Source organism: Telopea speciosissima, chromosome 1, assembly GCF_018873765.1.
Source record: "Telopea speciosissima isolate NSW1024214 ecotype Mountain lineage chromosome 1, Tspe_v1, whole genome shotgun sequence".
Lineage (NCBI taxonomy): Eukaryota > Viridiplantae > Streptophyta > Magnoliopsida > Proteales > Proteaceae > Telopea > Telopea speciosissima.
Genome location: NC_057916.1, coordinates 75,561,978 through 75,578,695, shown reverse-complemented (window position 1 = coordinate 75,578,695; position 16,718 = coordinate 75,561,978). Strand labels below are relative to the sequence as shown.

At 38.7% G+C, this 16,718-nt stretch overlaps 3 protein-coding genes and 1 non-coding gene across 4 annotated transcripts; 3 read left to right on the top strand and 1 right to left on the bottom strand.

The window, feature by feature from the left end:
- The first annotated feature begins 581 nt into the window (after nucleotides 1–581).
- LOC122640750 lies at nucleotides 582–1,344 on the top strand. Its single transcript, XM_043833998.1, has 2 exons — nucleotides 582–980; nucleotides 1,028–1,344. The coding sequence occupies exons 1-2, from the start codon at nucleotides 635–637 to the stop codon at nucleotides 1,174–1,176; spliced, it is 495 nt and encodes a 164-aa protein (XP_043689933.1). The 5' UTR covers nucleotides 582–634; the 3' UTR covers nucleotides 1,177–1,344.
- A 1,270-nt stretch (nucleotides 1,345–2,614) lies between these two features.
- LOC122667747 lies at nucleotides 2,615–3,443 on the top strand. The gene is made up of 2 exons (XM_043864154.1): nucleotides 2,615–2,667; nucleotides 2,701–3,443. The coding sequence occupies exons 1-2, from the start codon at nucleotides 2,655–2,657 to the stop codon at nucleotides 3,342–3,344; spliced, it is 657 nt and encodes a 218-aa protein (XP_043720089.1). The 5' UTR covers nucleotides 2,615–2,654; the 3' UTR covers nucleotides 3,345–3,443.
- Nucleotides 3,444–6,352: 2,909 nt separating this feature from the next.
- Nucleotides 6,353–7,021, top strand: LOC122654658. Its single transcript, XM_043848864.1, has one exon. It carries the CDS (start codon nucleotides 6,353–6,355, stop codon nucleotides 7,019–7,021), a length of 669 nt encoding a protein of 222 aa, XP_043704799.1.
- Nucleotides 7,022–14,193: 7,172 nt separating this feature from the next.
- Nucleotides 14,194–14,266, bottom strand: TRNAA-AGC. Its single transcript has one exon. It is a non-coding gene; the product is annotated as a tRNA-Ala (tRNA).
- Between the last annotated feature and the right edge of the window lie 2,452 nt (nucleotides 14,267–16,718).

Here is a 16,718-nt window from a genome sequence, read left to right as displayed (position 1 = left end):
TGGGATCCCAATTCCCTGATAAAAAATGGTTCGGAATCCAATTTTAGGGTTTTCTTCACCGATTCAAGTCAATTCAATTCTAGAGATGGTTCTCCTGATACCTTGGATGACATAGTTCCAGAGGCTGGCCCTAACCTACATTCTCAGGAAGGACAGTTAGGTCTTGTTTCATCATTCCTTGGGCTAGTTCGACATCTGAGGACTGATGTGGAAGCAGACACTGGAGGTCAGACTGGGTTTAGTGATCCTGATGTTGAGATCCCTTCTGATAACAGGAGTTTGGTTAATTTTCAAATTATTGACCCACGAATGCAGAAGGGAGGTAGCTGGTGGCAACCAATAGTTGCTCAAAGGCTGTTTCTGAAACCACAAAGAGGCATGCCAATTAGTTTACATTCAGCCCAGAATGCATTACAATTGGAAGCTGTGCAGAAGCATGGGACTTATAGGGAACAGCGGACTCCTCCTATGGCTAATGGCCAAAAAGTATGGACTCGGAAAACCAAGCTCGAAGTTGAAGGAGAGGATTTGAGTTCAAGAGTACAAATAGAATTGGTAGACCAATTAGAACAAAATGGTACCCAACATCAGGTTGATACTGCAGTTGCTGCTCTTGATCAGTGCATAACAGAACATGAAGCACCGAGGCGGAACCACATCCTGGAAAAGTCCATCAAGCCTGACTCTGCCCAATGGGGCACAAACCGACCGATGTTTCAAGCTTTGGAGGCCAGTGGAAAGGCATGAACTTGGTGATTCCATGCATATTCAGGGTGATAAGAGAGAAGATGAAGTGAGTGTGACTTCTGGCCGGTGCACAAATCATATTACCTCCAATGAGAGTTGTTTGGCCCATGGTGCCATGGATGATGATAGCTTTGGGAGTAGAAGAGATTCTCCCAAGTTGCTGGAAGGCAATGCAAGTTCAAGATTGCTGAAGTTGTTTTCCCATCATACTGCAGAAGCTTTTCTTGCTCAGAGTAAGAATGCTTATTTTTTTTTGTCGTACTTGTTGAATTGCTTGTAGGATGGAAGGAGGCTATTGCTGCAGACCATGTAAAGCTTGTATTCTGTTCAGAAAATGAACCTCCTGGATTCCTAGATAGCCATGACGGTGTGTTGACATCATCACAGTTTGCATCCATCTCATCCTGCGGAATGCCGAGAACTGGGTAGTGGGAGTGGCTCCTCTTGAGCCGTTCATCACAGGAGCTGTGAAAACCAAGTTCAGAGGGAAGCCAGAAAAGGGTTGTAGATTAGAGTACATACCAAAGAAGAAAAATTGTATCTGAATCAATATTTTACCAATTTGCATCTTCACCATTACACAGTAAATTCTTAGCAGAGGTCTTCTGTCTTAAGAAAAAACGAGAGGGAATCCCCTTCCCCACTCCCAAAAGAGAAAAAAGAAAGAAAAGAGGATAATATTTTGGGGATCATTTGATCTTTTTTTATCCTAAAATTTTCCGGTCTGGTAAGAGGTAATTGACTTTTAGAATTTTTTTCATGTACGGTTCCCCACCGGTGCGGTTCCCTAGTTCCTCTAACAAGAGGAGGGTGGACCCCACCTGGGTAGACTGTTTGGTCAGGTGCCCTAGGTGGATCCCACCCCCTCTTGTGAGAGGAACTAGGGAACCGCACCGATCAGGGAACCGTAGGCGGTAATGGTTTATCCCACCCCTTCTTTTGTGAGTGAAAATTTTTCTGCATACACATATATAACATGTATTTCTATATGAATCAAGTTTTCCTTCAGCCACATTCAAGGGAGACAGGCCTTTGATTGGTGTTGAGAGGGTATCATGCAAAGGGTGGGGTCCTGGGGTTTTATCGACTTTGTCCAATAAAGGGATGTTTGTGACCCTAGAGGTCTGGTGTAGGAAAATTCTCTTTTTATGTACGTACATTTATAGGGCTGGATGGATGAGACTGGATCAGGTTCAACTTGAGGCTTCAGCCCAAACACGGCTTAATCCAAATTTGGCCCTGAGAGTCCCAATCCTAGCCCTGCACAGACACCAAAATTTTCAGGTTGGTAAGGCACTTGCCCAACTCAAGGTTCAAATATATGGAATCGGCAATTAGCCTGAACCTTGGAAATTCAACAAGGATCTGCCAGAATTTGAATCGGGCTTGTCCGATTTCGATCCAAATCCGATGCTGCATCCAATGGAGATTATTAAGTTAAGCTCATTGCAATCAATGGTGACCCTACAACTGCTATCTGCAACTTTGTTCTCGTCGTGAATTACAGACCAAACACATAAACACATCTTCTCATCACAGATTTTATGGTTATCAGAAAACCTTTTCCCTTTTTTTTTTTTTTAATTTTCCAGTTGCACAGTTTATATCATTTTGATTGGTTAACTGAAAACTCCATCAGCTTCTTCCTGTCATTTAAGACTTTCACTCCTCCATAGGAGGAAAAGCTAAACACTAAAGAAGATAGAAATCCCAATCCAAATCTTATAAAATCTTCTTTCAACGAGGAAAAGGAGGACAAAGCTCCCAATTTACTCCTCATTGATCGTCGTTGTTTAGAGCAAAATCTAAAGAAATCAATTTTCACTTCTTCCTAAACCTCCTTCCACTTTCCACTGAAATCTCCCAGTCGAATTGAAAATTGAATCTCTCTCCCACTGCTTCTCAATATGTCTGGGGGAGAAGCCAGCGATATCCAAGGTGAAGGACAGCAGAAATCGCAAAAACAGAGCACTCTCAGAGGTTTCCTGTCGTTCCGAACACTCTATACTCTCGCCATCATCGTCGTCTTCCCTGCAAGTGGAATTGTAAGCTTTAAAGACGTGGCATTCACACTCTTCTCCCTGGTATATGTGTTCTTCCTCTCCAAGGTAGCCTTCCCTATTCTGAATCCTGCCACTGACCCCCGAGTCTTCGGCAAGAACAATAAGTTCCTGAAGCTCTACGTCCCCTTCACAGCTTTGATTGGTCTTATTCTTCCAATTGGTTACATCATCCATGGAATCTTTGAAGGCGACAAAGAAGGAATCAAAGCAGCTGCTCCCCACATCTTCCTTCTATGCAGTCAAGTTTTCATGGAAGGTCTTACCTTCAATGCCGGATTCTCGATTCCGATCTTTGCTTTTGTTCCAGTGTTCTACAATTCGAGGAGGATCTTCACGATTGTGGATTGGTTGAGGGCTGAGATGGGGAAGACAGTGAACGGCGAATTGGTTGGATCGGCGATAAGAGTCTATTTTGGGAGAGGGGTTGCAGTGGCTAATCTACTACTATGGTCCTTCAATCTGTTTGGTTTCTTATTGCCCGTCTTTCTCCCCAGAGCTTTTAAGAGATATTATGGCTATAAGGAGAAGGTTTGAAGAAGCAGTTCTTTCTTTCTTATAATCTTACTCTGTTCGAATAAGATGTATTTTTATTTTGTAATCCTATTCCTACCTGCCCTTTATAGTTTCTATTTTTTAAGTAGTGGTTTGTAGTTGGATAATCAGAGTTAATAACTGGATAAGATAGTTTTGGTTTTGTTTAGTTTCTTCATTTGGTAGTTCAATGTATGAGAATAGATTCAATGAGGAGGGTGAAGCGACACACCCGAGCAGCAATCAAAAGACTAGAGTATCATGTCACTAGTGTTGCAGCCACCAAACTACTTCCAGTTACACCAGATTTATTAAGAATTTCTAAGACAATTGAAGAAAAAAATTCTTCCTAATGCATTACATTTACTCTCTTTTTTTTTTTTTTCTTCTTCAAAATAGAGTCGGAGTTCCAATAAGAGGGAGACGAAGTTGGAGTAATTATCAGAAGTTAGTTGATGGGCTAGAAAGTTAGAAACTTCAGAATCTCTTGTTAAGTTCAATTGGAAGTTTAGAATCAAAAGTAAAGGGTTTTCAGGATTGGCTGGAGTGATGTTATACTACTAAGCTTTCTACAATTGGTACTGTTTTCCAGAATTGCTGGAAAATACAGATTGAAGAAAATTTACCAAGAGGACAACCCAGAGAAGCAAGAGCAAACGGCAAAGGCACATAAGCCCGGAGTGGCGAATGTAGTAGCGATATGCAACATCTCAGCCACTAGCCCCCTTCGTTCTCCTGTGACCACAACCCCACCGCGACCCAACACCCTTGTGCATCATCCTCTGCACCACCCCTCTGTTGCCCTCTGAAACACCAATCATCATCTCCATCACTTCTGCAACCCCTACAACTCACCATAATTTTCTACAACCTCTACAATCCACCATCTGCAACCCAACCTCAACACACCCTCCGCAACCCCTACAATCCACCATCCGCAACCCAGCCTCAACACACCCTCCGCAGCCCCTCCACCGCCAACCTCCACTGCAAACCCTTGCAATAATCCCTGAAACCCACCCTAGAACTCCTCCTTCGACCTGCTGCCCGTGTGCAAACACCCACTGAGACTCTTCCCTAACCATATGCTCCATCTCCCCGCCCGAAACCCCCTTTGTCCGCCTGCAACTCACTTTCTCAAAACGCCCTTCTGCGTCTTCTTCTGATGCAATTAGGGTGGTTTGTATGGCCATAGCTCGGACTTTGGCCAGGAATGCATGTAATCCACGTATGGATCACCGTTCTGTTTAATACTTACTTACTTTCTTTGTTTTCTCATTAAAAAAAAAATTTTAAAAAATCAACACTTCAACCAAGCCCAACCCTGCCGGACTCAGCTTAGCCTAGCCCGGCTTTGATTGACCCTAATCGAGTCGGGTTGGGTTGAATTGGTCCTGATAGATCATGATTTTTGTTAGGGGCTAATTGGTCTGATTGATCAATCTCGTGATTGGATATTGGTTTGTTTCATATTCAATCGACTATTAGACTTTTCTTTGGGTTAAAAACTTATCCGATCTTAAAATTTTAAATACTTTTGTTAAATAGATAGTTTTTTTTTTTTTTGATAAACCAATAGATAATTAGATATTAAAAAGATTTGCAAAATATAATCAATAAAATTGTAAAACATAACATAACACAGGGCCAGGCCAAGGTGGGCTTAGCTCGAGGCCTCAATGCTGGCCCAGCCCGACCCTAACCTGAGCCTAAAAATTTCAACCCAAACCTGCCCTCAGAGTTGAAAAATCCAGTCCAAGCCCTTTTCGGGCCTAGGCTGGGCTCTGGCCGACAGAGCCAAACTTACACCCCTAGTTGCAATGTTGAGTTCTGACATGTTATTAGTGTTTCTAAGTGAAATTACACGGGTACCCATGTTTGGAGCTATTGTAAAAGACGTGCTTTTTAAACCCTCATGCGAAATAGAGCAGGAGAAATTTCAAGTTCAAAATTGAAACAATTCTTAACCTACTTCTCAATTTCACGTTAACTTGATTTTAATTTCTTATAAATAAGATAAAGAAATCATACCAAACACCCAAATTTCAATTTATAACCCCATGAAATCGAAACATAAATCATACTAAACCAGACCTTAGTGTTACTGATGAGTTTGCAATTATGCTTTTTTAGATGTATATTAAGTACGAATTTTTATCATCTGCGGTTCTGCTGCTCGGTACGGTTCCTAGTGCCTCTAATAAAAGAGGAGTGGATCCCACCAGGCAGTGTTTTCGGCTAGGGGTGGAATGGTCATTTCATCCCTCCTATGAAAAGAACTGCACATCCTTACCGGGAAGGGGTAACTGCAGGTGATAAAGGACAATGCAAATTCATCAGGACTGGGTTACTTTCCATTGCCATGGTAGTCCTGTGGATTTGATTTCTGTGCTTGCTTGCAGTAATCGGAACTGTGAGTCCGGGACAAGAGTAATTGGAAATTCTTGGCATGATCACCTTGGCCCCCACTGGTGTTGGACTAGGTTTTTTGAAAACCTTGGCCCAGCCTGGGGTCCCAAGAGCTCATGCATACTCACTTCCAAATAATTTTGAAAATCTATCCGACAACTTCTATCTGCAACTTTGTTCTCGTGGTGAATTATAGACCACAAACACAAACACATCTTCTCATCACAGATTGTGTGGTAATCAGGAAACCTTTGCCATTTGAGACTCTTATTTCTCCTCAATCTGAAAACTCCGGACTATACTCTTGTGACTGTGAGAGGAAAAGCTAAACACTAATAAGATAGAAATCCCATCCAAATCTTATAATTCTTCTTTTCAAGAAGAAAAGGAGGACAAAGCTCCCAATTAACTACTCAGATCGTCGTTATTTAGACCAAAATCCCAAAAAATCAATTTCACTTCTTCCTAAACCTCCTTCCACTGAAATCTCCCAGTCTCAGCAAATCCAAGAAGAACCCAGTTGCAATCAAACCAGAAAAAGGAAACCAATCAAAACCCCATATCGAATTGAAAATTGAATCTTCCTCCCACAGCTTCTCAACATGTCGGGGGAAGGAGGACAGCAGAAATCGCAAAAACAGAGCCCTCGCAGAGGTTTACTGTCTTTCCGAACATTCTATACTCTCACCATCATCGTCGTCTTCCCTGCAAGCGGAATTGTAAGCTTTAAAGATGTGGCATTCACACTCTTCTCCCTGGTCTACGTGTTCTTCCTCTCCAAGGTAGCCTTCCCTATTCTCGATCCTTCCACTGACCGCCGAGTCTTCGGCAAGAACAATAAGCTTCTGAGTCTCTACATCTCCTTCACAGCCTTGATTGGTCTTATTCTCCCAATTGGTTACATCATCGATGGAATCTTGGAAGGCGACAAGGAAAGAATCAAAGCCGCCGCTCCCCACATCTTCCTTCTATGCGGTCAAGGTTTTATGGAAGGTTTTACCTTCAATGCCGGCTTCTCGATTCCGATCTTTGCATTTGTTCCAGTATTCTACCATTCGAGGAGGATCTTCACGATTGTGCATTGGTTGAGGGCTGAGATGGGGAAGACAGTGAACGGCGAATTGGTTGGATCGGCGATAAGAGTTTATTTTGGGAGAGGGCTTGCAGTTGTTAATCTACTTGTATGGTGCTTCAATCTGTTTGGTTTCTTATTGCCTGTCTATCTCCCCAGAGCCTTTAAGAGATATTATGGCTATAAGGAGAAGGTTTGAAGAAGCAGCTCTCTTTCTTATAATCTTATGGTTTCTGTTTTCTAAGTAATAGTTTGTAGTTGGATAATCGGAGTTAATAACTGGGAAAAGATAGTTTTGCTTCTTGTTTGTTTAGTTTCTTAGATGAGAATGATCTTGAGAAAGGCTTTGAAGCCTTAGATGAGGCAAGTTGTAAACTGAAGGCTTCTAAGATTGAATTAGAAAATGAAGTCATTAGTTTACACAATAAAGTAGAATATGTTGAGCAAAATCTTCATCATCTAAAACTTGCTCGATGTAGATTGGGAAAATCATACGAATAAATTGTTCAGGAATAGCGACGTTGAGTTTCTCAACGCTTTGCCTTAGGATTAGACAGTTCTATTTCTCAATGTGGGTAGGGAAGGGATATAACTCAGGGATAAAGTGTCACCTTGACGTGGTGAAAGTCATCAATTTGAGCCTGATTATTAAAGGTGTCAATTCGGAACTGAAACCGTATACCGAAACTGAAACCCATCGCGTAAAATCATACCTAACCGGACCGTTGCAAAAATAATACGGTATGATATCAAAAAAGCGGTATTGATCTCGGTACTGTACGATATTGGTATTGGTATTGGTATTGGGTACAATACCATCGGTATGTATCAAAACCATACCGATATACCGAAACTGTACCATACCGTACCATTTTAGGGGATAAACTTGTAAAAAACAATTTAAACCATCTTTTGTAAATAAAAATGTAAACAAAAAGTAACGGGGGGAAATTGATTTGATGTGTACATTGTGATCGGAACAAAGGGGAATATAACTAAGATTGAAATCAATGGATAAATAGAGTTTGTAGAAAATTGTAAGTGTTATAGATCAAATAATTGTTTATCACTATAAGTGAAAGCTAATTAATAATGAATGGGTGTGTGGTTTGTGTGATTCCACTTCACTTTGTTTGTTTGTTTCATCAAAAGAAGAAAAAAAAATAAAAATCAATGGATAATTGGATAGCCAATCAGTGAGAGGTAACTAATATTACAATTATAAAATGAATCTTACTAATTAATTGTGTATAGTGTATAGGGAAATCAAAGGAAACATTGTTACAAATCAATTTCCCAATTGATAACCTCGTAGTCATTGATTTGTAACAATTTTCGTAACAATTAGAAATATTATCACTAATATCAAAATCAATGGATAATCAATTCACTTCTTTTTTTGGGTAATAGGATAATCAATTCACTTATTCATAACCTCATACACAACGATTTTTTTTTTATTACTTTCATTTGGCTTGGTTTCGATCAAGATATCGGTCGGTTCAATATAGCTTGATTTTCAACCGGTCCATCATACCCTAGCCCAAAACCAATCCGATAAGGATCGATTCGACTCAATCCGAGTATTTTTGGTTGGTTACGATCGATTTTGTCGATTCGGACTAAGTTTTGACACCCCTATTATTGTCCATAGCTAATCAACTACAACTGAAAAGCACTTCATGCTAATACACTAGTAGATACACGAGAGGTAAGGAGAGGGGTAGAAAAAGATTGAATTTGTTTCTCTCATTCCCTTAAAAACGGAAAATAGTTTAGTTTACTATTCCATGATAAGATAAATGGATTCCTATAAAAGAGGAAAGGGGAAGAGATAAGTGACAATAGAGAGGAAATGGAAATTTTATATTGATTTTTCTTTCCTTCCCTTTGTCATCCATAAAGCCCTAATATTAGCTTCGGGTTGCTACTTGTACTCTCCTTTTCATTTTTTTAGTTTTAGTTCATATGATCTTGAAAAGAGGTGTATAGTGTTTACCCAAAAAAAGGAAAAAGAAAAGAGGGGTATAATGGTATTCTTTGTCCTCTATTAGGGACAAAAAAAAGTAAAACAAAAACAATAATGTGAATTTTCATAAATGTTTTTTTGTTGATTTTCATACATGGACCATGTATGAAACATAGTCAACACTTCAGCGGTTAGATAGGTACATAAGAATCGAATATTCCTATCCAACAATTGAAGTGTAGATCGTATTTTATATAATATTATATATAAGATTTTTTACCATTACTTTTTGTTTTATATAGTCTCTAGTAAGGATGTTAAAATCAAACTCAAACTGTTGATTGAAACTGAACCATAAGAATCATTTAATAAATGATTCGGTTATGATTTAAAAATTGAGACTGTTTAAGTAAACAGATTAAATTGAATTAGATCGTTTAATCGAAATAGACTGTTTTAACACACTTAGATGTACATAATTGTGTCAAAATGAAACAAAAATCGAATTGAACCGTTTAAACCAAAAACATAAAACCACTTAATAAATAGTTTAATTATGATTTCAAAATTAAGAACATTTAATAGGATATTATATCAGTATAATGGTTATATGGAGAATATCCATTCTTTTCTCTTTTCAGTTTATTTTTGTTATTGTGGACTTGTTGTCATATGAGTGGATCCCACCATCCAGCATAGCATGAATTTTTTTTTTAATTTTTATGGGAAAGCACAGCATGAAATTGAAGGGTTGAGAGGTTGAAGCTCTATTATGTATGATAGAGACTGTTGTAGCAGATAATGTTTCCACCTTAAAAAAAAAAAAAATTTGAACCCAATGAGGACCATAGAGAGAAAAGCTTTCCACTTGGTCTTGAATCTCTTGACTCTTGAAGACTCATGACACCCCAGTGATGTTTATGATATGTTTCTCAACCGATAAAGCAGAGTTTGGTGGCTAGTGGACACTCCATAAGAATTAAGAAGAGGTGGGGTTGATGGCTGACGGGTATAGGGCCAATGTGCAATGTGGTGTGCAGATAGATAATTACACTAGCTTTTTAGGCTTTTTTTTTTTTTCCTGAAAACAAAGTTAAAAAAAATATATCATTTAATTTCTATCTAGTGTTGTACCACTGTCAGACAAATTCGTTGGGAAATATGAAGTCTCCATTACTCTCTGCCTCATAATCCTGTTCCTTCTTCTCCATATTCAGAGCTACCATTAAAACTTAAAAGAGAGTCTTTATACTACCCACTTACTATTACTGAAATTATTTTTCTCCCTCTTTTAGAGAGAGCTAGGGGAAGGGGATGAAGCTTTACTGCTTTAGAGGATGGAGAAAAGCAGGGTTGAATCTCTTCGTATGAATCTTTTCTGTTTTGTCCACAGAACTAAGGTGAGCTTATATGGTATTTGTTTTTTTCTTTGTTTAATCCTTTAGTGTTCTATGATGATCGTTCTTTGTGGGCAACTGTGTTTTATCAGTTTTTCTCCTTTATCTCTTTGATATTGATGAGGGGAACGGGTAGTCTTCATATATTTAGCTTCTTTATCTGATTAAGAAATTGAAATCTGTAAGGTTTTTTCCTCTTCTTGTTCTTTTTTTTTTTCTCTGGGGTGATGGATTGGCGTTGGAGGAGGGAGGGGTTTTGTATGTTGTAAATAATTATTGCAAAACTTGATTTTTCTCTGGTTAATTTTTTGCTTCCATCAAAGTGGTTGTGGATTGATATGAAGATGAACATAGGATTAAGAGGGAAGTTGTAAAAGCTGTTAACATGTATTTTTTTTTGGGAACCTTTTTAGATCTTTTCTCCCCTGATTGAATTTTAGCCTAATTCTTATGTTCACATATATAGTTTGCAGGAAGAAAATCCATTGCAATTTATAGTTCACCTTTCCTATCACAATGTGTTCAAGGAACTGTTCATATTCTACTTTCTTGATCCACTGGTTTCCCTCTTTCAAGCGACCTAATTATCTCCTGTCAGAGTCTCCTGGAGGTTGAATGTATCCTGTACTTGTATTTCAAGACATCTGGGTTTCATTCATTTTTCTGTAATTTCAAGTTAGAAAAGCTCTAAGATTGATGAGAATTTGCCTTCCCACAATGGGTCATAAGCAGAAGTTTCAGCAACAGTGGGAATTGAGGAGGAGGGACATCAGCCCCTCTGATTCTTCAATCAATGAAGATGAATCTAGTTCTAGGGAAGAACCAATTCTCAAGAAGCATAAACTGATTTCTGATTGGATGTCATCCAAGGCTGAGGAAGGATGCAGTATTACTAGATCTCAACCAAAGGCAAGAAATGCTCTGAGTATGGGAAACCATCATGAAGTTGAGAAAGCTAATAAAATGCGAACCAGGCTTCGTAAGAAGGGAGACAACGCTGTGTATGATAAGATAAAGGAGATGCCTCTTTGTGAAGAAGAAGATAAAAGAAAGAGCTACAGATGTGTTGATGAGCCTGTGACACTGGATGATACTCGCGTCTTCATGAAATCCATATTAGAGGAGCTGAGAGTTGCTAGAGAGAACTTGTTGACATGGATGAGGGAGGAGATGCACAAAGTGCTGAGTGATGAGTGTGCTCCATGGCCAAATTTGAGTGAAGGCAATTACCAGCAGCAGATAAGTGAGGTGCAGAATCAGAATAGCTTTGTGTCAGATTCTCAAAATCAGATTGCAGAAACTCTTGTAGGTTCTAAAAAACGTAGAAGGACTGTGAATTCTCGTAAGCACAATGAATTTCCTGCAGATCAATCTGATTACTGGCAAACCTTTGGATCCATGAATGCAATCGAAACAGAGAGAGAAGGACAAGAGTCATCCTCTAAAGGGTTCTCTTCCTTGTTTAGTCCTGGTGAAGTCGGTTCTACAAGTGTGACAACAGCTGCTGTAGTACCTGAAGCCTGTAATGACAGCCTGAGGCTTCATTCTCCTCCATGCAACTATTCTCAGACGAGAATATTTGAGAACAGGATGGCTTTGGATACAAGAAATCCAATGCTTGATTCAAGCATGCATCATGGAAGTTTGCTTGGGTCCCAAGAAGAAACTTTTGAAAATGTTGCCAATATGGGCTCTAAGGATCAAAACAGGTTCACTCCGGCTTCGAGGTTTGGAACGGGATTCCCTGTTCCACTACTTCATGGTTTTGATGGAGCTTTCAAGGCACAGACCCAAGTCAGTAAGCTGAAACAATCCCAAGTCGAAAGCAGAAAAATATTTCCGAGCATGGATGGTGTAGGGATGAGACATCCAGTTGGAAGAAGCCATGGTTTACCAGATTTCCATGATTCTAGTGATCTTCAAACCCATTTAAATTCTAAAGTTAGCAGTGATGCATGGACTCTTGGCAATTCAATGCCGTGATCGAACAGAGGGTTGGCTATGCAATATCAAGATTAAATTTTTGGTAAAATGTTCCAACTGAAACTTTCTTCCCTCTTCAATTTTGTTTGGCTTCAAGCCCAAAATATTAGACTATAAATGGAGATCCAACTTTTTGTTTTTGTTTTAAATGGAAATTTGAATTGATCAGTTGATTTGGTTAAGATTGGGGAATTCCAAAACATCAAAATAATAGTAGGACTGATAACAAAACAATCACATACTGTGGACCATCCTTGTGTGGAATGGATTTTCTTTAAATTTTGTTTCCACACAATTCAGAGGAGTGCCCTCACCAGGAAGTAGAACACCATACCTTGCAGTTCAGGTGGGGTTGAAATTTTGTATGTATGTGGACCCCAAGAAACTATGCGAAAACTGAAACTTAAACTTATGTAATGTGAGTAAATTCCAGAGTTTTATGTGAATGATTGCATGTTTCGTTATAGTATCTTGTGTAATCTGTTATATTTCCTTTTGAGTTTTAGAAAATGTGAATGAAAGTGAGAGTGAAAGGTTACTTCTTTGGAATAAAAGAGATTGATATCATGGACAAAAGCGAAATTATGGAATAGAAAGTGAAGTCGTATCTGCTTTTCATTTCATGGAGTATCAGAAGCTACCTTTCATGGTCTGTTTCTGCTGTTTAGCTGGTAGCACTAGCATCTTGTCATGCACTTATCTTGGCCCCAACTTGGTAAGACACAAACACCTTGGCAATTCATTGTGGTCCACTTGAGTTTGTTTCAAATACAAGCAACTCAATTCAGTAAGCCTTATCCCATCTACTTGGGTCTTTGTTTCACTTTCATACAAATCCTTTAAAATCATTTAGAAAAAGAAAAATACCTCTTTTAGTTTCAGTGGTACAGGAGTCTTCAATATCCTTAGGCAGGCAAAGGGGTGGAAACAAATGAATTTAATGGTGTTGCAGAGATTGCTTCACATAAATACTTGGTTTGGTGATTACTTAACAGGTCTCTTCCTGTTTTATTTATTTACTTCTTTAGTTTCTGAGGTTAGGAAATTTTGAAGTGTCTGACACTTTAAGCTTTATCAATGAAAGTACTCATCTTTTTTTTGATAAATATGTAAGAAAACTTTAGGTTAATTGAAAAGATTTGTCTTGATGCCTCTCTCTCTCTGCCTCTGTAGCTATACTCACTTTTCTGGTTGCCCCCAAAAGAAAAAAAAAATTGCTGAGGATAGGTTGCCTGGATGAAATGATTCCATTGGAGGTTACCTTTATACCTTTATTATAGCATTTGAGCTACTCGAGTACAAATTGTATTCATAAAAGACACAAACACCTTGGCAATTCATGCACGTATCTTGGCCCCAACTTGATAAGACACAAACACCTTGGCAATTCATTGTGGTCCACTTGAGTTTGTTTCAAGTACAAGCAACTCAATTCAGTAAGGCTTATCCCATCTACTTGGGTTTTGTTTCACTTTCATACATATCCTTTAAAATCATTTAGAAAAAAAAAAAAAAAAAATACCTCTTTTAGTTTCAGTGGTACAGGAGTCTTCAATATCCTTAGGCAGGCATAGGGGTGGAAACAAATGAATTAGTTAATTGTGTTGCAGAGATTGCTTCACATAAATACTTGGTTTGGTGATTACTTAACAGGTCTCTTCCTGTTTTATTTATGGGCGAAAATTCTATGTCTGGGAGTGTGGCCTAGGCCAGCACTCCTATGAGTCTCTCTCTCTCCAGTTATTTAGAAAGATATTTCTACCCCCTTGTTTTAAGGAGGAGAGAGATAGACACATGGGAGTGCTAGCGTAGGCCACACTCCCGAACAGAAAACTGCTTCCCTTTATTTATTTACTTTAGGAAATTTTGAAGTGACTGATACTTGAAGCTTTATCAATGATAGTACTCATCCTTTTTTTTTGATAAATATGTAAGAAAACTTTAGGTTAATGTAATAGATTTGTCTTGATGGCCAGATTGGTATTCTTGTTTTTAAATGGATAAATCCATGCAAAAAACTAATGGAGATGCGGGGTATCGATCCCCGTACCTCTCGCATGCTAAGCGAGCGCTCTACCATCTGAGCTACATCCCCTTTGTGAAAGTTAATACATATTTTATATATATTTTTTTTCTCTTTGGGACCTGAAGCTTGGGCTTTCATCCTTGGAAAGCCCAAAGGCCCAAAGGCAACCAGGACCTAGGATTTGGATGGGACAATGCCCACTTCCCTAAGTTTGTTTGCCTGCCAATCACATTTGTTGACCAAAACCACGCGATGGTAGATTGGAACTGCAGGCTAAGGTTGAGTAGGAGTGTCGACCAGTCGGTCCGGTCAGTTTCGATCTCCATTAATTTAAGGTCTTGCATTGTTACTGCACATTTAGTTAATCGGACTTCATAGGCTAAGCATGAACACATTTCTATTTGATTGATTACTGATTCATAATCGGACTCATGTTAATGGGGCTAATTGGATTAAATGATAAACGATCTACAAATGGATATTTAGGCTATAAACGGATGATTAATGGTTCCAATCGGATGCATGTTGGATTACTATCAATCACAGAGAACAACTAAATAATAATTGGTCTAGGCCCAACATTGGGCTGTTTACTATTCCAATGGATAAAGGGTCTTTTTGGTATCATATTTATTTTTGTTTTTCAATTTTATTTTATTTTTTTCATTTTTACATGTGTTTGGTTTCATTTGGAGCTTGTTTTTATTAAAAATAAATTGAAAAAAAACCATTCTATTATGTAATATGGTTAAAAATATATATATATATTTTTTTGCACTTTAGTTTAATGAGCACGTGGTCATAAGACCCAAAAATGAGGGATAAAATAGACGTTTGCTTTTGTTTTTTGAAAAACCCCTTCTTCTTATACTTCTTCTTCCTGCAACCCACCCCACAGGCTCACACCAACCCCGCCTCACCCTATCCCATTCCCTTCACCCCCACCATGTCCGGCAGCCCACCCACCTACTCGCCACCAACATCCCATTTTAAGGTCAATTAATCATGTTGTAGGCTGGTTACGGTTTTGTCAAGGGTTTCTCTCTTGGGAATGGATTAATTGTCTTGTGTTGTGAAATTGATTAAGCTAATTGACTTGATTATAACAAATTGCAACCCCTCACAGTTGATTCCTAGAGCACAGATTGATGTTGTATTTAAGGAGAAGAAGAATAAATTGAATAATAATAGGAACGTTGTTCTCTGTGCCGTAGTGCAGGTTGTGCCCAGGCACATCGGGGTGGGTGCAATGATCACCCTACCCCCCTCCTGAGTGGCAGGCCCTTGTGCTTGGGCACAGTCTGCACTACAGCACAGAGAACATTCTCCCATAATAATAATAATAATAATACCAAAATTAAAAATTAATAGGGTACTTGCAGCGGTAGATCCCATCCCTTAATGGTTTTGAATTGATTTGGGAAAGAGGATGGATGATGGGTGAATTTCTTCACGTACCACAGAAAATATATATGGGTTTTGGGTCAATTTCTTTTAAAAAAACCTAATTTCAATGCTACATTTCCATGATTTACAAGAACAGAATCGAGATCCGTACCAATTCTAATCTGATCTAAATGGGAATCGGTCTAGATCGGTTAGGAATCGGTCAAAATATATCTTAACCCTAGGAATTCAATATGTTTCGACCAATCCAGATTGGTCAAATTCCAGATCGACTCGGTCAATTCCAATTACATAGACGATCTCAATTCGGATAAAGAGATGAGAAAAAAAAATGCTACCTAGTCACATGGTTCTTGTGCCCAAACATAGGAGCATGTGAATTTACCATCCCACACTAGTGAAATCAAAATTCTATCCATGTTGATGCCCTTGCGTGCACTCTCAATGGTCCCCATGCAGGTGCATGGACTATAAGACCAGGCAATGATTTTTTGCCCCTCAAGATACTGATATTATATCGAGTGAGATTGAATAATAATGAGGGAAAGAGAATACTAACTGATTCGGGGCAAAAATATATGTGACTAAAACCCTAACTTCAATGTCTACATCTTTAAAATATTCCCAAGTCAATATTAAATTATGATAAACTTGGGAATAGATTATTTTACACATGTTTCGAATAAACATGTGTGATTTCTGCCAAGATTTTACAATTGTTTAAAAAATAAGAAAAATTTTTGTATTAAAACTGAAATCCTCAGCTTAAGGAAAATATGATATAAACTTCTTGATGTGAGTTACCATTGAGATAATTGTGTATTTTTTGTTTTTGGCAAGAGAACATTACTTGGGTCTCCTGCATGTGCATTATGTGTGACCTGGCTAATAGGAGTGCATGTGCAAGCATTGACTTGGGTGGGATTTTTTGTCATTTTATAGGGGTAGAGTGGTACTTTCCATGGGAAAGAGAGGAACTATGTCTTAGTGCAGGAACCATGCGACCAGATAGCATTCTTTCTCTCTTTCTTTTTGTTTATAAAATACATTTTTTTGGGTGCCGTCCGGGGGGGGTTGGGCGGTGGGGGAAGGAGGAGGAGGGAGGGAGAGTGTG

Bases quoted from the DNA above. Each gene is read 5' to 3' on its own strand.
- LOC122640750 (XM_043833998.1), top strand. From the start codon at position 635: ATGAAGCACCGAGGCGGAACCACATCCTGGAAAAGTCCATCAAGCCTG. The intron at 981-1,027 runs GTAAGAATGCTT...AATTGCTTGTAG, and splicing joins AGAAGCTTTTCTTGCTCAGA to GATGGAAGGAGGCTATTGCT.
- LOC122654658 (XM_043848864.1), top strand. From the start codon at position 6,353: ATGTCGGGGGAAGGAGGACAGCAGAAATCGCAAAAACAGAGCCCTCGC.